Consider the following 25,816-nt stretch of genomic DNA (forward strand, 5'->3'; position numbering starts at 1 on the left):
TGGTTGTTTTTAAGTTAGCCCCCAGGAGGCAGAGGCAGGCAGATCTCTGTGAGTTTGAGACCAGCCTGGTCTACAGAGCTAGTTCCAGGACAGGCTCCAAAGCAATACAGAGAAACCCTGTCTCAAAAAAAAAAAAAAAAACCACACACACACACACACACAACCCAAAATACATACACACACACACACACACACACAGAGAGAGAGAGAGGGGGGGGGGGGAAGGAGGGAGGGGGTGTTATTTATTTAGAGTCTCAGTTTCACTATGTAGCAGTGGCTGGTCTGTAACTGGCTGTGTAGACCAGGCTAGCTTTGAACTTGGAGATATCAACCTTTCTCTGCCTTCCCAGAGCTGGGATTAAAGATGTGTGGCACTACACCTGTCTCTTACTTTGATTATGTGTGTATGTCCCATGGAATTAAGAGTTACTGTTGGTTGTATTGTGTCTGAATAACATGCTAGGAACCAAACTCTGTTTGAAGAGCAAGTGCTCTTTACCAATAAACTACTTAGCTGCCCCTGTTTTAGTGTCTAATACCATTTCATACTCTGCCATTCTTTTTCTTTCGACTTCTTCTTCTTCTTCTTCTTCTTCTTCTTCTTCTTCTTCTTCTTCTTCTTCTTTCTTTCTTTCTTTCTTTCTTTCTTTCTTTCTTCTTCCTTCTTCCTTCATGTTCCTTTTTGCAAAGCCATTTTCTGTCTTGGGATCTTTCCCTTCTTTTACCTAATGTACTCATAGCTTCTTTCTTTACATGATAGTCTTTTCAGTTGAAGGACTATCTTGTTTACTAGTACAGCGTGGAAACTGCTGTCTTTAAGGACCTTTGAGTTTGAAATAGGTCATCTGACCAGACAGACTTATTCTAAGCACATCTGAGATACTCAGAATTGGATCAACAAGTTGATGGGAAGAGCATTATTTCATCCAGAATGATATCCTGTGGCATTGTAAGCTTTTTAGTCAGTATTTTTTTAAGGGATATCTGTGATCAATTTTCAAAGCTAGAGAGAATGTAAAGTGATACTGTTATGAAAGCAAACATGTATTTTGACTTGTAGTGAAAATTATATGACAAACTATGTGTGGTGGTACTTGCTCCAAACTCATTACTAAAGATCAAAGGCAGGAAGAGATAATTACCTGTAAGTTCCTGGCCAGTCAGGGGCTCCTACTTACTCCAAAGTACTGTTCTGGTTCTCTGTAAATAATTTCAAAAAAATAATAAAATTGGGTAAATGGTGTTAAGTAATATTTTAGTTTGTAATGCTCTGATAAAAACTAATGAAAATGTGTTTAATTTTTAGCTGGGGAAAAATGCTGTATTACTGCTTTTTCTTGACATTTACCTTGATAATAGTATTAAAATTCTGCAAATGGGGCTGATGGACTTTATTCTTTCCCTTTAAGTTGATGACTCAATTAAGAGTGTGTGCACCTTTATTTGTCAGGCAAACTGAACAATAGCTTAAGTAAATGGCTTTTCACAATACATAAAGCAGTCTCGAAATAGGCTCAGCTATCACAAAACATCTTCTTGGTTCATATTTAGTTATTAGTCCTTTAGGCTAGAAAATGACAGAGATTAATTATCAAGTGCTTGTACTTGTGTCCAATCCTATTTTTAATGTCTTAGCATGACATCATAACTATATAACTCATCAATATGTGACCCTTTAGATTTACATTGGTGCAGAAGCATACAGTGGAATTCAACCAGGTAGCAATGGCGAATTCAGATGGATCTGAAGCAATGCTCAACAGAGTGATGACAAAAGATAACATTGGCGTTGCTGTGGTATTAGAGGTTCACAAGGAACTCTTTGGAACAGGTGAGTGCCATGTAAATTGTATTAAACACCATTCCAGATTTTCTTATCTCAGAACAAGAGAAGAAAACCTTACAATTTATTACAAAATCATTTTCTGGTCTATTGAGAACTGTTAATGGAGATGGACAAGTAAACAGTAATAATTCTATAAATTATCATATTTCTTGTGATTTTCTGACATATTCTATAGTTTTTATCATTATTTTTACTTACAAGATAATACCTGCCCTTTTAACATAGCATTAATTGAAAAAGTTCTTTGAAATGGGATGTTTTAGTTAGGCTGAATTAGAAGTTACCATGACTTAGTCGTCTCTTGCGAATATGAACCTTTTGTTTTTAATATGAAATAGTTGGCTTGTTGTCTTTAATTTCTTTGTTAAATCTCAATTCTTTGTCAGGGTAAGAATGACATCCTTTTTCTATGTGATACTTCCAGGGTTTTTAGATTATTCATAGCTTCCCTGAGAGTCAGAAATCCATTGTGTGCTTGGCATTAACAAGATCTTTTGTTAGCCTCTCCTGCCTGCCTCAGAGCACTTTATCACTTATTAATGTTTCAGGCAAGAACAAGGTGGTAAGACCACATCAGTGCACATTTCTTCCTATGCTGCCTGTGAAAGAAAAGGCTGTCTTGAGTACTAGTTTGAATTATTCAGACTATATATATATATATATATATAGTTAAATTTCTTTTTTTTCTTCAGTTCTTTAGTTTATCTATTGTTAGACAAAATCAGCCTTTAATGTGAGATTTCATGTTTACTTCTTTTTTTTTTAGCCTTTTCAGTATTTTTATGTCTTTTCCCATCACTTTATTCTTCTGGTATATTTTGTTCTGCTTTTATAAAAAATACTCTCTTTTGGAGTTTTACCCCTTTTTAATTTATAGAAGTAATTCTCAGTTACATATTGTACACTTTTACCTCCTAAAATATATCCCTTATCCTTCTAGAAGAGGAATTTGATGGATAGTAGCAAATAGCTTTTTGGGGACACGTTTTTAATATTTAACGTAGTAAACATTCACTTATAGCCATAAGTGAGACTAAAACTTCTAGGAAAAGGAGACAGCTTAGAAAAAAAACTAAATTATTCTTCAGTTTCATGTAGCAAGTTACTTTATTAATTTATTTTCTCAGTGTTGAAGAAAAGTAAATAAAAGATTGGAAGGGAGAATTGCTTTACCTAAATATCAGACTTACAAATTGGGCCTTTTTCTTTAGAGTTTATATTTCAGTAGAAAAATTTGAGATAGTCTTAGGAAATTTCAGTTTATGTTTGCATGTTAACTAATACTTCAGTAGTCCAAAAAACCTTAAAAAGCAAGAAGTTCCTGTGTCAATCACACTCTAGAAATAGCTCCTACTTCTTTTTATGAATTTAAACATCTAGAATATGTGTATATATGTTTATGTTAAGTGACATTATACCATTAATATTGAGTTTTGTGCCTTGACTGTTTTAGGGTCATCTTTCTGGTAGCATCTATTATGTTTTCTTTTCACAAATTGCTTTTAATATTATTAATTGCTATGTCTACCTTTTGAAAAGTACTGTCTTAATGTTTAACAGAATTTTAGGGGAAAAAAAAAGAATATATATAGCTGAATATCTTTTTCCAAATTACTTGAGTACCAAAATCATTAAGTGGCTGACTAACCTGAGTTCACACCAAGTAATTAGTAGTAGAACCAGGTCAAAGATGAAAGTATACAGACTTTTTGAGAGCATATAATTCTCTTGATTTTTGTTTTGTTTTGAGGGTCGTCATGGCTGCATGTATGCACAGCATACATGCCTGGTACACATGGGGGTCAGAAGGGGTGTTGAACCTACTGGCAGTGGAGTTGCAAGCAGTTGTGAGCAGTCTGATGTCAGTGATAGAAACCAAATTCTGGTCCTCTTCAAGAGTAGCAAGTACTCTTAACCTCTGAGCTGTCTTTCCAGTCCCACAGTTTCCAATTTACTCTTTGGGATCAGCTGAGGTGGTGCATGCCTTTAATTAATCCCAGCCCTCAGGAGGCAGAGGTAGCTCAATCTCTGTGAGTTTGAGGACAGCCTGGTCTACATAGTTGCAGGATAGCCAGGGCTACACAGAGGAACCCTGACTTGAAAAACTAAAAATAGTAAGTAAACAAACTTGAGGATTTAGTTGGGTAGCAAATTCACTCCCTTATTTTATTTTCTGTAGGTTCATGTAATGTTACTGATTTTTCCTACTGACCTTTCACTATTAAACTGGTGAAATGCAACACAGATAACATATTGTGCAGTAGCAAGAAATTAAGTATTGGTTAATTTAACTGGAAACATCTTTCACTAGATGTTTCTAATCTAATTAAATAAGAGGCACTTAAAAGTGCTTGCTTGGTACTGGACAGGTGACTTAGCAGTTAGAGCATGCATTATTTTTCCAGAGGCCTGGTATTTGGTTTCCCAACACCTACATTGGGTGGCTCACAACCACCTTTAATTTCAGCTTACAAGAGATCAGATGCCCTCATCCTGGTCTCTGCAGGTACTGTATTCATTTACTAACCCCATACTCTAATACACATACACACATCATTTAAAATTAAAATAAATAACTTGCTTGTTTTAAGCTAAGAACTCAGCAGATGAAACATACGATAATCCAAATATTATATTATGAAATAATTTCTAGTATAAACATGTACTATTTTAGGTTGATACTACTTTAGGTTCTGTGGGCCACATAGAGTCTATTTGAAAAGTGTAAAACTACCTTTAGCTCACAAAAGCTGTAATAGAAATATATAGTAGACCAGGATTATTCTGTAGGTTACCATTTGTTAACATGCCTGTGATTTATAACTAATATATTGCGATTTACAAAATTATTATTTAGTTTTTCAGATAAGTTCAGGACAAAAATCAATATAAATTTATAGAAAAAAATAAAGGACTAGTTATGGATCTTTTTCAGAGAACTTTTAAACAACTCTTTAAGAAACATAACTTTCTACGTTTTCTTTTTTATGATGTTTAAATATAGGTATGAAGCCTATTCATGCTGCAGACAAACAGCTGCTTATAGTGGCAAATGCCCACATGCATTGGGACCCAGAGTATTCTGATGTGAAACTTATTCAGACCATGATGTTTGTCTCAGAGGTTAAAAACATTCTGGAGAAAGCCTCGAGTAGGCCTGGCAGCCCAACCGCAGACCCTAACTCCATCCCGCTGGTGCTATGTGCAGATCTTAACTCATTGCCAGATTCAGGTATTTACAACAGCATTCTTTCCATGCTTTCAGTTTTGCTTTTAGTCCTTCAAGGTTGAAAGGCCACTTATCTCCTAACAGGGCTTTCTCTTCTAAATCAAGGAACATATCAGTTGGAATTTGAGGACTAACATAGTGACTAATAGAAAAAAGTTTAATAAGGAAACTGATTCCAAAGAAGTGTTCAGTCTTGAGTAAAACAAAACAATGATTGCTTTTGTGCTCTACCACTCGTACTCCTACGCTTAACTGGGAAAATGATGGGAGCTGTCATCAGATATTGGAAGTATACAAGTGGGCCAATAATTGGAGTGATGGCTTATAAATTAATGATTCCAGATTATAATAAGAAGGGAGTTGTGGGAAGATAGGCCTCTCTCTTACTTTGCTCTGATCTACCAGGGCTGCCCATTAACCATGTCCAACTAAAAGCTATGGGGTAGGGTTAGGGTTTGCATCCATACAAGATCAACCTCTTGAGGCACAGAGTTCATTAGAGAAGGGCACTCTTTAGAGAACATTCATTACAGATAGCTGTCTCACTTAATAGTCTTGGCAAGTTTCCTGTGATCTATTAGATATGATGATGATGCGATAATCATCATTGTTGTTGTTGTTATTATTATCATTATTATTTAATCTACACCCCTAGTAGGGATCAAGCCCAGGGTGGTTGCATGTTAGGCAAGCATACCACTGAAATATATCTCCAGATATTATTAGGCTAGTGAAAGATAGTCCCTCGATAGCAAATACAAAATAACTTTAGTGCCTATACTTGGAATTTGTAAATAGTCACCAACCTTAAAATAATTTTGTTCATAGTAACTAAATGCTAAAATCTTGTTTTTGACCCTTATGCCAACTGGCATCTTCTTTCCTTCTTGTCTCTCCCGTCCCATCCTCCCATGTGATTATGCATGTATACATGGTGGTATGTGTGTGCATGTGAGCTCACATGCTCACTAGAACCTTGGGTGCCATCCACCTTGTCTGTCACATGAGGTCCCTACCAACCTAGGGATCACCAAGTAGGCTATACTGGCTGGCCAAACAGCCCCAGGGATCTGTCTGCCTGTATATCGCCAGCATTGGTATTACAAGCTCTCTACAGTACTCAGTTACGTTTTCATGGGTTACAAAGTTTGGACTCAGGCTCTAATCCCTGTATGGCAATCACTTTACTGACCTGTCTCCCCAGCCCACATCCCCCTTTCTTAAGTCTTTTACAAAAATAATTCTGTAAATTCTCTATAAGTGCAAGTTTTTCTTGTATTTTGTATGATTTCTTGAAACTACTTATAATAGCTTTTAGTATTATTGTTAACATAGCATAGTTCACTGGCTCAAATCAGACTGTCAAGGTTGGATCCTGGTTCTGTTTCTTAGATATGCTATACATGTTATTCAATCTGGGGATAGCATTTTATTGACTTTCATTAAATTCTAACATATTGTAAATGCTAGATAAGTTACATTTCCTTTTGAGTGATTCACAACACTGATACTTATTTCTTCATGTTTTGTTAATCATTTTTATTCACTAATAGATGAATGTAATATTAATGCTAACTAATAATTAAAAAGTAAGACTTTTTCATGTTTGCTAATTTGGTAGACACTTTTTGAAGAACTTCTACTCTTTTCAACTTTTTAGTCACATTAATATTCTTGATCTCTGGTGTATAATGTTACTTAGACATAAAATATTCTTCATAGGTTTCAGACTGAGACTTGGCACTAGCTAAAAATGTGTAATGGGGAGAGAGGACTGGAGAGATGGCTCAATGGTTAAGAGCATTAACTGTTCTCCCAGAGGACTGTGGTTTGATTTCTAGCACCCACATGATGACTTAAAACTATCACTAACCTTAATTTCAGGAAACTTGACAGAACTTTTCTGGCTTGTGGGGGGCACCCAGGAATGTGTATGGTATACAGACTTCCATATACAGAATATAATAAATAAAGATAAATAAATGAGGATGAAAAATCTGGTTGCAAATATTTTTGTTTTTATTATTCTAAGTATTCTTTTTATATATCCCTGATGTTGTTGATTGATTGCCATGACTATTGCTAAGGAGATTTGTTTTACTTAGGGGTTTTTATTGCTGGGAGGAGACACCATGACTATGGCAGCTCTTATAAAGTAAAACATTTTAATTGGAGTGGCTTTCTTACAGTTTCAGAGTTTCAGTCCATTATCATCATGGTTGGGGTGGTTGGCCGCATGCAGGCAGATATGGTACTGACTTCATCTTGATATGCAGGCCACAGGAAATTGACTAAGATACTGGGCAGTGTCCTGAGCATAGGAAACCTCAAAGTCTACCCCCACAATGACATGCTCCCTCCAACAGGGCCATATCCCCTCCAGCAAAGCCACACCTCCTAATAGTGCCACTGCTTGTGAGATTATGGGGGCTAGAAGATACTGATCTAGAGCAATATTACAAAAACAAAGTTAAGACTTTTCTGGTGAATGCTGTTTAGTTCTAGAAGTCATGTGAACCCAAAGAACCACTAAGATCAACTATATTTCTGGATGGTCCTGAAACTTTGTTTTAAAATAGGCAAATACTTTTCAGTGTGGTATGAAATTACTGGTGTTCAATTTTTTTTTAAAAAATTCAGACACAAGAACACTTTTTGGTTTGTTTATTTGTTTGTTTCTGATATAGGATGTCATTATGCAGCTCTGTCTTGCCTGGAGCTTCCTGTGTATTCCAAACTGTCCTGCAACTCAGAGAAATCAGCCTGCCTTTCCGCTTCTTAGGTACTAGGACTTAGTATCACCAAATCCTGCTAGTATTTAACCAAACCTCTCTAAACCTGGTGTGCCTATAGAGTGAGATTTAGTAATACAGCTTTGTACTAAATATTAAAAGGTAGTGTTCCTTTTTTTTTTTTTATTTTACTAGGTGTTGTGGAATATTTAAGCAATGGAGGAGTAGCTGACAACCATAAAGACTTCAAGGAACTAAGGTACAATGAGTGTCTTATGAACTTCAGCTGTGGTGGAAAGAATGGAAGCTCACAAGGGAGAATCACACATGGCTTCCAACTTAAGAGCGCCTATGAAAATAACTTGATGCCTTATACCAATTACACCTTTGATTTCAAAGTAAGTAGCAGTCTCTGGGCTGGCATATGAACTATTTCAGATAAAAGCATGTAAAAAGGAAGAATATAAACTCTTATGATTAAGAGTTTGCCGAGCTGGAGAGATCGTATTGGTGGCTTTTAGGGGATCTGATGCCGTCTTCTGACCTCTGTCAGCACCAGACACCCAGATGTTCCACAGACATACATGCATGCAAAATATCTGTACACATGAAATAAAAGAAAACCATCACTGATTCAAACACACACACACACACACACACACACACAGAGTCTCAAATATCTGGTTTAAAAATAGAACTAAAAAGAGAATTTTATTAGGTTTTGTGGTTAATACTGATGTCATTTGAATTCTTTACAAACTTTGATTTGTTTACATTTCACATATTAATGATAATAGCCAATATTTCTAAAATGTTTTGCTGTGTGTCAGTCACTTGGGTATATTGATACAGTTAATCTAACCTTCACCTGTTTTCCACCACCTGTGCTTAGCAAGAATCTAAGCTCCTAATATAGCTAAACTCCCCTGGAATAAATTTATATAATATTCTGTCAAATTTTTAATAATTTTCCAAGTTTCTCGTAGGGGTTGAGTTATAGGTCATGCTTAATGATGATCTTATCCATGAAATTGTATTAGTATATTCCCAGGGTATCCCTGGAACAAGGTTTTAAAAGGAAAAGGAACTCTTAAAAATAAGGGAGCCTGTTGATGTTCAGGACAAGATACCCCTTGAAAGATGGATGGCAGTGGCTCTCTGTGCTTACTTTCCTTTTGCTCATTTTCTGATCATTTCATCTACTTGTTGTGCTTCTCTTTACCTCTGTTTGACATTCTGCCATTTCCAGAATGAATTGTATGTCTGCCTGTTTTATCCTAAATGTATGGATGTAGAAAGTTGTTTAGTATAAAAAGCCTAGAGAAGTTATAATACAAAAGGAAAATTACTAAATATGCTTATTCACATTTTCAATAACCCTTTTACTTTTTTTTTTTTTTTTTTCTGTTTTTTTTCTGTTTGTTTAGTGTTTTGAGACAGGTCTCTCTTTGTAGCCCCGGATGACCTGTAACTCACTATGTAGACCAGCCTGGCTTTGAACTCATAAAGATATGCCTGCCTTTGCCTCCTATGTGCTGGAATGAAAGCTGAAAGGCGGGCACCACTGTGCCCAGCCTCTTTTTTTTCAATTTTTGATATTTGTTTACTCCTTTTGAAACAAAAGTAAGAGGAAAGATCTGTGTTGGTAACTAGTCAAGCTTCCATAGTTATGAAATGAGAAGTAAAACTTCTTGGGAGTTAATATAGTTTTGCTGTTAGCTAACTATCCATTGATAACTTGTATTGTTTTAATCAGTCATGCATGGTGATGGGCAGTAAAATATTTAAGAACTAACTTTCTGGGGGAAATAAGCATTGATTTTTGTAGTGGGTTATGTACTTCTCTAATTTAACTTTATTCACATTGTTGAGAATGGTACTATTAAAGTTGGCAATCTCCAGTATTAGTATAGTACTGTTTTTGCAGCTGAAAAATAAACATATACTTATTGGTATATAGTATACTATAATTGAAATAATACCATTATAATGACCTATAAAGCATTTGCCAGCGTACCCTGAAAAAATAAAAGTTCCCAAAACTAAGTGTTCAGTAGATACCTGTTAATGTTCTCTTGATCTGTAAGTAGGTTAAAAGAAAAGTTTATTTCTTCATTACTTTTTGAAAGATTACTTTTTACTTGCCCATATACTACAATTTTTTTTAATTTGGCATATTAGCTTAAACTATCTGCCTTGATCTTCTGAATTGATCTAAAAATCACTTTAAAATGCTTGTTGAATATGTCTTTCATGCATCAGCTATTGTGGCACATACCTGTAATTCCAACACTTGATAAGGTGAGGAAGTAGGATCTTGAATTGAAGCCTAGATGGGTTACATAGCAAGTCGCTGTTACATTAAATGAATGGATGACTGAATTTCACATGTAGAAAATCTATGAACAGCCTGGAACAGTGAAGGCACATTAGTTTTGCTATCTGCTAATAAAATGAATCAAATCATATGGAACAGGTGTCATATATAAAGGTGTGTGTCTGTTCATGCTGATACATTGCTCCAATGCCAGGATTTGGAGAAATTAGTATTTTTTAACTAAGCAAATTAGGACAGTTTAACTGTAAAGTAGCTTGAGTGTATGTTAGATTTTACTTAAACCCAAGAAAATCTGTTGAGCTTTTTAGTGTTATCATTTATGTATAAATGTATAAAACTTTATGATTTAGTATGCTGTGTTTCTCTATTGAGCTGCCTTTATGTAATAATCCAGTAAATATTAGAGCCTTGTTTGATCTATAGTCAGGATAGCAGGTACCAGGAATACAGGTTACTTAGTTATTTAGCTTTTCCAAATTAAGGCTTGTTCTTTTTACAGAAGGTTTTCTCTTTTTTCTAAACATATTTTTCTTTCCCCTCCCCCATTATCCCTAATCTCTTTCCAGGGAGTGATTGACTACATTTTCTATTCCAAGACTCATATGAACGTGCTTGGTGTCCTGGGGCCTTTAGATCCTCAATGGCTGGTTGAGAACAACATCACTGGGTGTCCACATCCTCACATCCCTTCAGACCACTTCTCACTGTTAACACAACTTGAACTCCACCCCCCACTCCTGCCTCTTGTCAATGGTGTTCACTTACCTAACCGGAGGTAGTGGAGTACAGCCCCGCCAAGACGGGGATCTGTTGCTATGGACCTGTACAGTTGTAAATCAAAGTATGTAGGAGTGAAGTATGGCCGTCCTTAAGCTGCTGCTTCAGGTTCCTTTCATTATGTGTTTGCTATAAGACTTTGTATGTTTTTGTGCATATTGATATCATTTGGCACTAGGGCTGGAACCAAAGTATTACCGTCTGTCTCTATCCAAAAGTTTAATATACTTTAAAATTGGGTTTCTTCTCTTCCTATTATATTAGAAAATAGCATTCACAATTGGTAAGTCACTAATTTGAGGTCCAACACCAGTGTTGTTCTCTAAAATCAAATACATTCTTTGGATTATTTCAAATAAGCCAATCATTTTTGTAAAAAGTGATTTTTACAAACTCCAAATACAAGATTTTCAATAGAATGATGGCATGCCTTATAGGAAAAACTTTTTTGAGTTTCTGTTTTCCTTTATAACAAGCTGATTTTTGGCTCCCAAGTTGTTTGCACATTAACAAAGCACTTAAATTTTCTTGATTTGTACATTAAATGTGATATAGTCATTAGCCATAACAAGACAGTTTGAGAAATGAAAATAATTGCACAACATGCTTTCAAAATCAAGCATAGTATGTGACAGTTTGTTGGCCGAATGCTGGTTGTTTTGTTTGAGGGATCTCCCCCCCCCCTTTCTTGGTCTGCCTATTAGTTGTAATCTTTATAGAAATACTAACTCTAAGCCCGTCTCTCCAGTTCATTTTATAAGAAAATAGCAGATATATACTGCCATATATCTTGAAAGTAGGATTTGGTATTTTTAGGATGCCCACAAAATTAGTGTCTGGTATTTTTCATGTCCACTCTTCTTTGATGTCTGGTTGTAATGGAAAAAGATATGATCCATATCATCTTTACCACTACAGTTTAATGTTTAAAGAAGATTGCTGAATGAAAAGCCCCGGGTCAAAGTTTCAAAAAGGGAAAGCCATATAATATTACACATGTTTTCCAAAATAAGTTAAGTGGCTGTTTTGTTTGTTTTTGTTTTTTGTTTTTGTTTTGAGGTAACATTAAAGAGGATTTTGAGGAGAGGACAGATTTGGGGAAATAGTTGAAAACTTTGAATTATTTTTTTCTGACTCTAGCTGCCAAATGGCCATCATATGCTTTTAATCTTTGTTGCCATATCTGTCTAGATTTGAATTAAGCTACTGGTTTATTCCCATAGTTTGATGCCTCTAGATGTATTGGAAACCAAACCCCCCTTTGTTGTTGTTGGCCTGGAGGGCCCACTTGAAAATCTCACTAGAGAGGCAGAGAGCATAAATACCATCTTGTGGGGAGAAAATTAGTTGGCTGCTTGATGTTAATTATGGCACAGTAACATTGGAAAAGGTTGTGTCTGTGTTTTTAAGTTTTTCTTTATTCTGCTTTTTTGCTGCTATAAGAGTTTTCTGAAATTTATATTTTAAACTTTTCATGCACTTTACTGTTTCTAGTATCAAAATGTGATATTTTTAATAAACAAGAAATTTTCCATTATGTGAATGAAATTTTAAAAGAAAATAGCCTATATTTGTGTCTCACTAATATATAAAGTACAAGTCAAATTTAAATTATTTAATTAGTTTTAAATATATACAAATTGTCTCTTCTTTCAAACCTGACATCTTAGGCTGTTTTATTAGTCTTAAATGATACATTTCCTGTGGTTATTTTATACTAATTTCTTCCATAGTTTACCGATCAGGCTGCATAAAATAATATTTTCCCAAAGGGTAATTTTAGTGGGATGAGGGTGGTGGGATGATGTAATATCACACAGGATTGCATCCAGAAGAGCTCTGTAAAGCCTAACTCCCTTTTAAAAGTGCCTAGTGACAGAGGCGTTGTCATCTATTGTAATTGGAATGTCATTGTAGTTCAGCAAAGTTTGATGTAAATAAAATAGTCTCTTAAAAATGTTAAAGTACCTGAATAAACAAGCAGAAGAAACCCTGATGACAGATTTTCCTCAGTGTTCAGGTATCCCTTCTTATATACCTCAAGCATCCAACATCTAGCCATGCAAATTGATTATCTGAAGCATAGTACTGGAAAGTAGAATAGCATGAAAAACTTAATTTTGTGGACATTACCTTTTTTTATAATCAGCTACTGTATGTTTAATTTTAGATCTTTTGTTTTGGGTGGGTTTTCTGCTCTGGAGGTATATGCACTAACAGAACATTCTTCTTCTTTCATAGATGCATGTTAATTAGCAATGTGAGCAATATTTCCTACCATACTTCACTCCCGATATTTTTTGAGATGTTTGTATAAAATGAAATTTAAAGTTCACTTATGATTGTATATGAACCACAGAGGAGCCCATTTATTAATAAAAATCTTTTTTAATAGTTAAATGTAGAGGGGAAAATAAAAAAAATTGGGAAACATTGTAAACAGCTTAAGTTTATTTTGTGTATGATTGAGGCACTCTGTTGCAAGAAGGTGTGTAATTGGGTCTCTCTGCTTCCAAATGCACTCTTTCAAACCATTCATTATCCTATGTATTTTGATGTGTTTTCGTAAATGTTGGTAGTAGCTCTGTTGACGTAGGTGATTGTGTTTTGTTTTGGGTGGCACACACCTAGGGCATGGTAACCCAATTTTCATGTGCACGGTTTCCCTTTAGCCTCTTGCCCAAATTTCACACACTGTTTCCCCTTTGTTCCCTTTGTAAAAGGAGTGGTATCTTGTTTTGAGCTGCCAGTTCAGATGATCAGAAATGCTGCTGTCCTCAGCATTGTCTTGTCAAATGCATGCCATTTGGAACTTTGGCAGTGAGAAGCCCAAAGGACAAGGTGAATGACATGGTATATATTCAAGTGAATCATATATGCTCATATACTTTCTAGTTCTCAGAATAAGTTAATAAGCTTTATGCCGTTGGGCTGCTGCATATTTTATCTGATGATAAAAGAAAATTTGGGCATTTTATTTTTTTAACTGTTATATATGATTTCTAGTAATTTTCTTAAGAACTGGAGTGTTAAGTTTATTAAAACGGTGTTGTTTGAGGCAGGGGAAACTGCACTGTTTGCCATTATAACAGTCATATAAGTGCATGTCAAGTCACCCCACTGTCAAGCATCAGTATCCTCCTCATAGCTTTACATACTTTGATGGGGAATATTGCAGCATCCTCAGGACTGACATCTGGAAAAGGCTCAAATCCACTTACTGCTCCTTGCTTGTTGACTTTGTTTTACAATATTGTGCCTGGTGTCAACTCTTAAGCAACAGCACTGCCTAAAAGCAAGCAGAGAACAGAATCCCAGCACCATTCTGTAGGCAACTTTTTAGAATTCAGATATAGTAGATCTGTTCAAGATTTATGATGTTTTATGTAAAAAAAAAATTTTGTACAACATAGCTGAATATTTTTGTTTGATTTATTTGATGTAAGGCGTGTGAACATTCATTTGAATATCACATGTTAGAGTCAGGTAATGGCACAATGGGTTCTGAGACCAGCTTACCCCACCCTCCCCATTTGCCTTGTTCGAATCTCTTTTTTTTTCAAATTACATTTCTGATATTCATAGGCAGATATTTAATTTTACTAATAAGCATCTTGTGTGAATGTATTTTTAAAACCACTATGTTTTAGTGTTATGTTTGTAGAAATATGAAATTTACTTATCTCTTTGGGGGGGGTCATCTTAAAGTCATATATCACTGAGAAGGGAGAAAGTTGAAAACTAAGACTAATATCACTTGAATCTGTGGCAGATTATGTTAAAATTGAGGGTGTGGCACATTAAACCTAGAACATGGACAAAATTGTGCTCTGTTCAAAGATTTTGTCTCCTGAGTATGTCTTGTCAGTAGGTGAAATTTTCAGTTTATATTGTATTTTTGAGAATTCATTAAAAAAAAAAAAATCACAGCTCCGACCTGTACACTCAGTAGCAGATAGGAAAGAGAAGGGAAAGCACAAGGAGAAGTAGGTAGAGTGTGTGCATTGAAGGAGCCAGGAGCACAGAGCTTAATTTCTGACACAAAACGTACATTTCCTACTGATAGAAATTGACTTCATTCTAGTACTAATTTAAATTTCAATCATTTATAGTCTTAGTTTCTGACATATTATTAATAGTTTTGCAAAGTATACTAACTGGTTGGTAGTGTCAGTCACAAAAAAACATGAATTGTTTTACAGTATTGGTCCTATAGCAAGCAAAATCTTTGTCACATGTTCAGAGTAACCAACATTTTGACTAAAATGTGAGCTGTCATGTTTGTAAGGTTGGTTTTGTTTTTTCCCTGTTTATCACCATAAAACCCAAAGTAACACCTTTATAATGTGTTAAAAGATTTCCGTTTGGTTTGTATCATATTTTTATGACTTTTTGTCTATTAGAACTAGATAAAATAAGTAGAGAAGTTAAACTTATTTTTCTAAATCAGGAACTTCAACTGAAGTTTTGAGTTTGTAGACAGAAGAGAACATTTATGTTTATGATTGCCCTGGATGATTTTAATTCCACAATTGCACTGCAATTCCCCAATTGAAATTCAAACACAAGTAAATGCTACTGCATCTTTAACCTGCTCATTTACCAAAGCTATAGCCTGTTTAAGAACAGGATGCCAAGAGCATCTTTCGTACTTGTCACTTACATGCTTAAACAGTAAAAGAAATCCTTGGGTATTCTGAGCAAGAGCTGCAGAAAGAGGAGAATGGGAAGGGAAGCAGAAGAAAGATGGGAACCTGTTCAGCACGATGATAGGAAAAAGGCCTGTAGAAAGAAACTGCTTCCTGAAAAGTTTTATTAGTATAATTATTTAAGTTTGGTTTATGCTAGACTTGATTTATTCTTGGATCCAAAGGAGAAACTGAAGTACTCTTAGTAAGATAACTTTTAAAGGATATGAAATAAGGGCGTGCCTATTAAATGTTGTTGGTTTTTTTTTTTTTCTTTTATGGCACAGCCTATAAAATTAATAGCACTGAACTAAAATTAGAAGTATGCCATCAGAAATCATATACCTCTTGGCCTGGTAGCATGGTGTATTCACCTTTCAGAATATTTCAAAAGGCATCATTTGGCACCTCTTACTGGTTATTTTCATTGGCAAGTTCCCTGAGTTTAATTTTCCTGTAATCTATCTGTCGATTCTAAAAGCAAAGGAGTCATGGTAGCCCTCTTTAAAGAAAAAGAAAAAAAAAAAAAGATAATTTCTTGCTCGTTATTTCAGAGCACTGACATATTTTCTTAGCTATCAGTTATTTAGTGTAACACATTTGTTTGTGTGTAGTTACTTGAACTCAGAATATTGGCTCAGCATTGGTGTGCCAAACAATGGCTTTGCTTCTTACCAGACAGACTTAGTATCCTGCTACTGTTTCAACCTTAATATGCGGTAAGTGATGCAGTGTGTGGGTTGCTCTTTATTCAGAAACTACTGTCATTATTCTGTGCTTAATTTACTAAAAGTATATTCCCTTACCTGTGAAATTTCTGAGCGGTGCTCTGCCGATGTTTGAAAGCAAGAGTTTGGTTGGCTGTTACTGCACACTGGATCAGGAATTGTTCAGTGTTGAGTGGCAGATTTATTAAACACCAGCAGCACTGACAGGTGCACTATGGGCATTCTTACAGTTGTCCAAATGCAAACTGTTCTTTCATCCAGAAGAAGCTGAGGTGTCGGGTTAAATAGGAATACTTGGAGTATTTCAAGGACAGCAAATGCTTAATTAACTATGTTGTTTCTGAAGTGAGGTAGCACTTTTGTTTTTTATTTTTAAAAAGAAAAAAAATGTATACTTTTTTTCTCTTTGAAAAGGCCAGGATATTTGATTATATTCACTAGAGATTAAATTGTATCTTATTTTCAACTGTCTAAGTGCCAAGTAATTGTCCATGGACTTTATACCTTTACACTCAGTTTACCATTTGAGTAGGGAAGGGATTATTTATTTTTATTTCCTGGCATTAAGTTGACTAATTTATTATTTTGCTTACAGTTGAGTTAATCTGTGGCCTATATAGTGTTTGTGTAACTCTTAAATGGTCTAAAAGCAAAGCACATGATCATAAAACTAAGCAAGATGTTTTGATAATTTCCCCATGAATACGCGGTAATTTCTATTATTTTAAGCAAATTCTACTGTTTTAGGTTGTATATTTTTTATTTTTATCCTAAGAAAAAGCCAAGCACTAAATCAGTGTATCCTGGTAACCATTTACAATCTAAGCTTTTCTCTTTATTTTTTTCTTTATTAGAGAATTTAATGAAGTGCCATGTAATTGTAGCTTACTAATAATTAATGTTTGATAGACTGTTTCTGTGATATTCTAGACATTTAACTCTTGTCATCGCTGGAGAAGATGGTTCTACTCTCATTCTCTGATAATATCACCAGCTGCTTTATTTTTCTATTTATTAAAACAGTTGATAAGGTCTGGATCTTGACTGAATTGCTCAGCTGAGATGTTTTTCATACTAGACACTATAGAAGATGTATGTGAAAAAGGACACGGGTGGTGGTATTCTTTTTCATTAATGTGAACATTGACTAAACAAAGCAGTCCTGCCTTTTAAATCTTATGGCAGCTCAGAAGGGAGGTGCTTAAGAACCTTAACTATTATGTCAGATGACAAAATATTTTTTTCCGTTTTGGAGATTGGGTACTGCTCACACATGATGTATAGGGCTAAATATATGCTTGTCTCCTTGCACCTGTGTACTCTCCCCTTCTCTCCCACTTCCCCTTTCCCTGTAGGCAATAAATGGCCATTTTGCAACTGCATACTTTTGTCTTGGTTTTTGATTATTTGTGAAATGCTAAGTTTCTTTGGGGTGGGTTCTTTTGTAGAGCAAACTAGGAAACCAAGATAATTGAGATAAAACAATTATAAATTCATACTTGAGTGTTCTTTTGCTTTGCTCTTTTGCTATTTGTTGGAAGTTTCTTAGGGATTTTAAATAGAATAGATTTTGAAGTTATGTGGTGTACTTTGCCAGAAGAAATCAAAAGGGACTTGTTTTACTCTTGAGTGTGTATGAAATGGCATGTACTATGCAGTTTGTTACTTTGGTGATCATGGGAGTTTATGCTGAGATGAAACTTCTCATCATATGTCCTTGAGGTGCTTAGTGAACAGAGGTCTGCTGAACTTTAGGAGTGCACTATGGATATGAAGCAACTGCTAGATTTTAGTGACAAACATCAGACAAATAAGCTGAGTTAAATAGAACTAAACAAGCTTGATAGGTTAGATCTACCAAGGCGCAAAGTAAATTCACATATATCTTTGATGATCAAGCTGCTCCTGGAGATGGTAGGCTCCTTATCCTCCAAGAAATAGTTTCCCAAATATTCTGCTTATGACACAAGAAGATAGCCAAATGTTTTAATATAAAAATAATTTTATATCTTAGTGTCCGGGAAAGAAAACAAGGAGAGGTCATACTGTAAAATAGTTAGAAATTCAAATGACTCTGGATATATTCAACTGAAAACTGATTTTCAGGTATGAGTCAGATTCAAAGAGGTAATGGAAGTAATCTGCTTAGTACTTACTTGAAAGGACACTTTAGATTTTATTTTGGAACAGATTGCTGGCATTTGAAGATTTGCTACAAGTCTGTGATTGACCCTGAGGCTCTTCCCAAAAGCCATTATGTTGGACAGCCTCTAAGAAGTCCTTTATGAAATGGATCTTAAGTCCATGTTTCAAAGTGACTGCCTTAATATGCTCTTAAGATAGAACATTAGAATCATTCACTGTGTAGTTGTGTACTTTATTGCCCTGGGCTAAACAGTCTTATTGGTAAAGTCAAGGCAGTAATCTTAAGTCTTCATGAATTAATTCAGTTTGCTGGGGATCCAAACCCAGGTCATTGTTATTGTATAGCAAGCAGTTTTATAACTGAGCCATTCAAGCACCTGAACTCTGAGGAACTGGATAAAATGCTTCTTAACATTGGTTTTGAGAGGAATGGGAAAGAATTAACTTGTGGACTCCATATTCATGGTACATAAAGATTACTCAGGGTGTCAACTGCTCTATCCATGTTTGTGTATGCATTACATTACTTGCCTCCGTGATGACAGAGAGTTGGGGTGCTGAAAATGAAAGTGTGACCAAGGCAATAAATATTGTTAATGGTGTGAGGCTAAGCACAACAGGAATGATTCTACCTGTGGGAAGTTTGACCCATTGTCCAGTCTTGGTTCATCTCAGAAGATGTGTTAGTACTACCTCTAGTACTCTGTTAAAACATATTTGCCTTGATTCACAGAGGACCACCACATCAGTTAAGGCACAGTTCTTGGGCCCTCTAGTTTGCACATTTCTTTAGTTCCTAAAATGTTAGCCTGGCTCTTAAAATTTGCTGCCTGCATCAACTGTTTTCTTTGGAAGTAGATACTACTAATACATTCCTTTGTTCAGACTGTATGGTGATGTTACCATAGTTGTGGGTCTTCAGTGAGAAGAGATAAAGGGAGACAAGCATAAATGAGTCATCTGCTACCAGTGAGAACTGTAGGTTAGATTTCTTTTCCTCTAGAAAGGATGTTTTGAGGGTTAGGGATAGTTAGGAGATTCAGGTTTCTCTGCCTGTCAAAACCAGTTGTTCCCATCCTAGGCTTTAAGTTACTCTGCAGCACCTTGAAATGGAAAGCAGGATTTGTTGTGTGTGTTCCTAATATATAATTTCTGAGCCTGTAATGTTTGTCCTGAAATAAACTGCTGGGATAATGATCTTTTACACTGTCTCTGTATGCATTCTTTAACAATATGCCTTGACTTAACAGCTGGCTGCTCTGAGCCTTTTAAGATTTTATTGTCCAAGTTTTCTGAAATTTGAAAACTGCACAGCCCCATAACCACCTTCCCCCTCCTCCTTTCTTCTTCTCATCCCTGTGCTGTTTAAATGCTACTGCTTCCCAAATAAACCAGTGCTTTCCACTACATTTCAGACCCATCACTGGTGAGAGCCTTTTGTTTTTGTTGTTTTGGGTTTTTTGTTTTGTTTACAAATTATTTTGGGTTGGATTGGGCTTTGTTTTTGTTGTTTGTTTGTTTGCTATTTTTGGTAGTATATTAGCTTAGTTTTCCACTAATACCAGAACCTGAGGGATCATCTTTTCGGATAGTATATTTTGGCTTGTCATAAACCAGAGTGGATACTGGGAAGTACCACATAGCAAAGAAAGGAAAAAAGTCACAGATGAATTATTGAGCGAATCACCTATGTACAACTGAGGTTTGAACCTACCTGGAACCTTCTGAAGAGCTATGTGGAAGGTAGCCAATGGCTTCTGCACTACATTTTTTTTTTTTTTTTTTAAAGAGGTTAACTTCTTCACAGATGAAAGTTTAACTTTTATAATTTTGATTGAATAGAGATTTAAATTTTCTGTTGAAGCAGATTAAGGGAATACACTCAATTCTTTCAGCAAATGATAAGGTTCTTAATAAAATCAAGCACAGTCTCACATTTTAAAGCATTATATCATATACTGTTGTCTCCTATTTGTAATTGTGGTAAATATACAGTTTACTGTTAACTTACAGTGTGCTATATACAATATGCTTAACATATGTTAGCTTATTTGGTTCTCACAATAACCCAGGTGATCTTCCAGATGAACTGAGTTTTGATCTTAAACATAGGTGAATAAGAGCTGGAGAAATGGTTCAGAGGTTAAGATCACTGGCTGCTCTTCCAAAGGTCCTGAGATCAATTACGAGCTACCACATGGTGACTCACAACCATCTGTTAGTTAGATCTGGTGCCCTCTTCTGGCCTGCAGGCAGACACTATACATTAAATAAATCTTAAATAGGTGAATGAAGGAAAGGCCTGTGAAGCACATAAAGACTATATAGCCAAAAGGCCTTATTGGGGCATGGGCTCTGCAGAGCTCTTGGCATTTATGGTTTGGCTGTAGTGGCCCAGTTCTTTAATATAATAGAGGCTGTTGTAATATATTTGATACCCAATATATCAAGTGACTAAGGCAGTGCTGTAGTCTTGATTCTTTTCAAGACTCAATTTTTCTCAAGGGATGTAGGAAGCTGATGACTGTTTGTTTCTCCCCTGAGGAGGGAGAGCTGCCTTGCTCAAGATCATGACCTACTGTAGAGTGATTACTTATAACCAGTGCCTGACAAAACATGGAATTAAGGCTTAACTCAAGTGTATCAATGTGTAGGCATTTTGAAGGCCCCAAAGCTCCCTGTGCAAACATTTAAGGCTGTTATGGCAGTATTGTTTCCTTAACAAATTTGGTCCTGAGAATTATAATAGATGAGCTCTCAATGTCAGTCTCCATCTCAAAAATTGGTTTCCTGCAGAATCCATCCCATGGCAAGGTAGAAGAGGTTCCGTATACCAGGTCGTTGAATTATAAAATGTTCTGCTGTAGACAGCAACAAAACTTGACATGTAAGGAAATTTCTGTCTGTTTTAGTTGTTAAATGCTGTGGTAAGACATAATAACCAAGGCAACTTTTAAGAGAATTTAATTTGGGGCTCTTGCTTCCAGAGTAGAGTCCATGACCGTCATGGCTGGGAGCATGACAGCAGGCAAGCAAGCACAATGCTAGAGCAGTAGCTGAGAGCTTGCATCTGATCCACTGGCATGAGATAGATAGGTTGAGCTAACTAGGAATGGTGTAGGCTTTTGAAAATTGCCACACCTCCTAATCCTTCCCAAATGGTTCTGCCAACTGTGGACCAAGCATTCAAATATATGAGCCTATGGGGGTCATTCTCATTGAAACAACTACAATGTCTATGTAGTTCGTATGTCAGTAAAAATATGTTGCTCTCATTGAAAGGCCAGTGTAAACTAATTTATAGGGATTTGTGTTCTCTCCACTCAGATATCTACAGTAAGGGGCTAGCAATTATCAGTCAGGATTATATAATACATGGAGTCAAAAGAGGAAAGGGAAACAATAATTTCAAACAGTGAAACTAGCATTTAGAAGATACCACTTTTAAGTATGTTTATGTGCATATTATGTTTTGACTGTATCACTGTGCACTACATATGTGCAGTGCCCACAGAGGGTGCTAAATTCCCTAGGACTGGAGTTAAAAATAGTTGAGTCACCATGTGAGTGCTGGGACTTGAACTCAGGTCCCTTGGAAGAGCACTCAGTGCTCTTAACTGCTGAGCCAATGCTCCAACTTTCAATATTACCATTTTTTTAAAATCAATAAACTGGAAATTGGGGAGAGGGTTATCAAATCCAAGAAGCTTGAGTTTACCCAGCACCATGCAGCCAGACCATGGCAGAACCTTCCCAGAGGAGGCTGTGGTCCAGACAGAGGACTGTTTTGGGGGGTTGAAATCTTAGAGAAAACCCAGAGTTGACTGGAAATGATAGCCAAGGCACTAAAGAACAAGAAAAATTCCCTAGCTTCTCTCCCCTGTAGTTTTTTCCCATGTCTTCCAGTGGCTGATCCTAACCAGAAGTTATCAGTAAAGAAGCCTGAAAAAAAGTGCCCTTAATCCTTTGAGAACAAAGAGATGGTGGGGCATGCATGTGAAAGCAAGCAAGTAAATAATTGCATGCACAGATGACTGTTTTTATTACTTAGCATCCATCCTCAGAATCCAATCACTGTAACTTTAATACAATCATAGTTCAGTGCTGCTGTGTAATAGGATACAATTATCCTTTGTGTATACATGCTCCCCTTGCTGATATACTTAACAGAGCCATCTGTCACTTAATGGTGGAGGTATTTTCAGAGAAATGTCCCCTTCCGTGAAGGTGAATTTGTCATGTAGTTGCACAAGCATAGCTAACGATGGACCACTTTGTATCAACTAGAGTTGGCCGGAACTTTGTTCTACAGTGCATGACTGCTTGGCTGAAGAGTGTTCGCCATTCCTTCCAGGTGAGCACGTAGTTGGGAGTACCTAAACAGATCATGACTCCTCAAACTGGTATCTAAGATTTTCCAGAGTCACTTTTGCTATGCTACCCAATATAGTTCCACTGGCTAATGTGACAATTATGTACTTGAGTTGACAGTTTCTGACGGGAGACACGTCAAGACATTGATGTAGGCCACGGTGATTTTAGAAAGCACATCAAAAATACAGTAAGTAAAAGTAGACAAATGTAGTTCTGTCAAGCTAAGAAGCTGTGCACAGTAAGAGAAATTAGACAGTTAAGAACAAAGGGCTGTTCAGATGGCTCAGTGGGTAAAGGAGCTTCCTGTGTGTGCATGTCTAGTAATCTGAATCCCTTCCACCCTGATATAGGTGGAGAGAGAACTGAATCCATAAGCTTGCCCTTTGATCTCCACATGCACACACACATACACATGTAATGTTTAAAGTTAAGATACAATGTATAGAATGAGATAGTATTTTTAAGTTATTCATCAGACAAGATGAATATCCAAAATATATAAGAACTCAAGAAAGTCCCTCAGGAACCAATTAAAAATGGACTAATAGGGCTAGAGAGATGGCTCAGAGGTTAAGAGCACTGGCTGCTTTTCCAGAGGTCCTGAGTTCATATCCCAGCAACCACATGGTGGTTCACAACCATCTGTAATGAGATCTGGTGGCTTCTGGCCTCTGGCCAGCAGGTATACATGCAGACAGAACACTGTGTAAATAATAAATCTTTAAAAAAGAGAGAGAGAGAGAGACCGTCCCCCCAGCAGATTCAGTTCTAGTAACTGGTATGTTTGCAAAGTTAGCAGATTAAAAAAACCAAAAAAAAAAAAAAACAAAAAACAAACAGGAGAGGAGGAAAAATGGACTAATAAACTAGATAGTTCTCAAAGGAAGACATACAAACTGACTCAACAAATACATGAAAAATGCAGTCTCACCAATTGCAATGGTAATAGGAAATATGGATACTAAGGAAATGCAAAACAAAACCACAAAGAGATATTTCATCACAGTTGGAGTAGATGTCTACAAAAGGAAATAGAGCTAGGGAGATGCCAAGGAGTGGAGACAGCTGGGTCATATGGTAGATTTATTTTTAGCCTTTTGAGAGTTCTCCACACTGTTTGCCATAATGGCTGTACCAATAGTGAATGAAGAATCCCTTTCCCCCTAGGAATCCCTAGCACTTGTTGTCGACTGTTTTGTTGATTTTTGCAACTCTGACTTGGGTAAGATGGAATCAAAAACTTGTTTACATTTCTCTAATTACTAGGGTTGACATTTTTTTAATACCATTTCATAGTTTTTCTTTCTTTTGAGAGCTCTGTACCAGGCCAATTTTTTTTGACAAAAATTAAAATTAAGTAAATCCCCAAAAACCTCTATCAAATATTTAATTGACAGATTCTCTCCCATCCTATGGTCTTCCTCTTTACCTGATTGACATAAAGCATTTTAGCTTTATGAAGTCTCACTTATTCCTTGTTCTTAATTCTTAGGCAAATTCTTGGAGTTCTATTCAGGAAGTCCTTCCTTAAACCTTTATCCTATGGAGTATTACTACGTTTTCTAGAAGTTTCAGTGTTTCCCGCTTCAGGTTTAGGTCTTTGATTCATGTGGAATTGGTTTTTGTGAAAGACAATAGATTCGGGTCTAATTTCATTCTTCTCATGTGGGCATCCAGTTTCCCAGCAGCGTTTGTTGACAATGTTTTTTTTTTTCAACATATGTTTTTAGCATGTTTTGTCAAATATTAAGTGGGTGAAGTTTATGTGTGCTCATGTTTGGATCTTCAGTTTTTGTTCCAATGGTTTATATGTCTTTTTGTGTCAATATCATATTGTTTTTATTACTTTTGCTCTTTATTATATCTTAAGAACTGGCATTGTAATTCCTCCAGCATTGCTGTGTCCCCTCCACCCTTAGGGTTTCGGTGTTGTTGCTGTTTCATGAATTTTAGTATAGTTTTGATTGGATGCATTGACTCTGTAAATAGCTTTTGGTGAAGGGGTCATTTTCACAATGTTAATTCTACCAATTCATGACCACGTCTTTCCATTTTCTAGTATCTTTCTCTGTCTCTTTCTTAATAGTTTAAAGTTTTTATTGTAGAGGTTACTTCCTTAGTTAGGTTTATTCCTTGATATTTTATTATCTTGGAGGCTGTTATGAATGGAAGTATGTCCATAATCTCCTCTGTGTGTGTGTATGTATGTATGTATGTGTGTATATATGTGGTATATACTAAAGCTATTGATTTGTGCAAGTTGATTCTGTATCCTGCCACATTGTTGAATTTGTTTTTAGATCTGTAATGTATATCATCATATTATTTGTAGTTATTGATAGTTTGACTTCTTTCATTATTTGTATCCCCTTTCCTTCTCTTGCCTTATTGTTCTAGCTAGTGTTTGGAGGGTAGTGTTGAAAAGGAGGGGATAGTGGACATCCCTGTTTCATATCTGACTTCAATTGGATTGCTTCAAGCTTTTTTCTACTTAGGATGGTGTTGGATATGATATATAATATATGTTCCCTCTTAGCCTATATTCTCTAAGACATTTTTCATGAAGGCATGTTGGATTTTGTCAAAGGCTTTTTTTTTTTTTTTTTTTTTTTGGCATGGTGGTTTAAACATTATTGACTTGCATATATTGATCATTCTTTGCATTTCAGGAATATATTTTCACACTTATTAAAGAATTATTCATAATAACCAGAAAAGAGAATCACCTACATGCCTATCAGTGTATGAATGGATAAAGAAACTGTAGTATATATTCACAATAGAATATTACTCTGCCATAAAAAAAAGGAATGAAATCCTATCATTGGCAGCAATGTATACAGAACTGCAGGCTATTATTTTAAGTAAAATGAGATAGAAATGCACAAGTGTATGCTCACACACATTTATGAAAACTAGTAAATCAGTTTCATTTAAAACATGGAGTAGTGATTTCTGA

General features: G+C 35.8%; 1 protein-coding gene across 5 annotated transcripts in view; it reads left to right on the forward strand.

Annotated features, from left to right (window-relative positions):
* The window catches only part of Cnot6l (CCR4-NOT transcription complex subunit 6 like), an 83,641-nt gene extending 65,921 nt beyond the window's left edge, over positions 1-17,720 (forward strand). For all 5 annotated transcript variants that reach the window (XM_051198305.1, XM_051198302.1, XM_051198303.1 and 2 more), the window contains 4 exons: positions 1,680-1,831; positions 4,851-5,078; positions 8,003-8,205; positions 10,712-17,720. In XM_051198305.1, the coding sequence (XP_051054262.1) occupies positions 1,680-1,831; positions 4,851-5,078; positions 8,003-8,205; positions 10,712-10,924 (796 nt within the window). In that variant the 3' untranslated portion in view covers positions 10,925-17,720. The remainder of the gene's footprint in view (positions 1-1,679; positions 1,832-4,850; positions 5,079-8,002; positions 8,206-10,711) is intronic.
* The last annotated feature ends 8,096 nt before the right edge of the window (positions 17,721-25,816 follow it).

The sequence above is a fragment of the Phodopus roborovskii genome, unplaced genomic scaffold (genome assembly GCF_943737965.1).
Source record: "Phodopus roborovskii unplaced genomic scaffold, PHOROB, whole genome shotgun sequence".
NCBI lineage: Eukaryota > Metazoa > Chordata > Mammalia > Rodentia > Cricetidae > Phodopus > Phodopus roborovskii.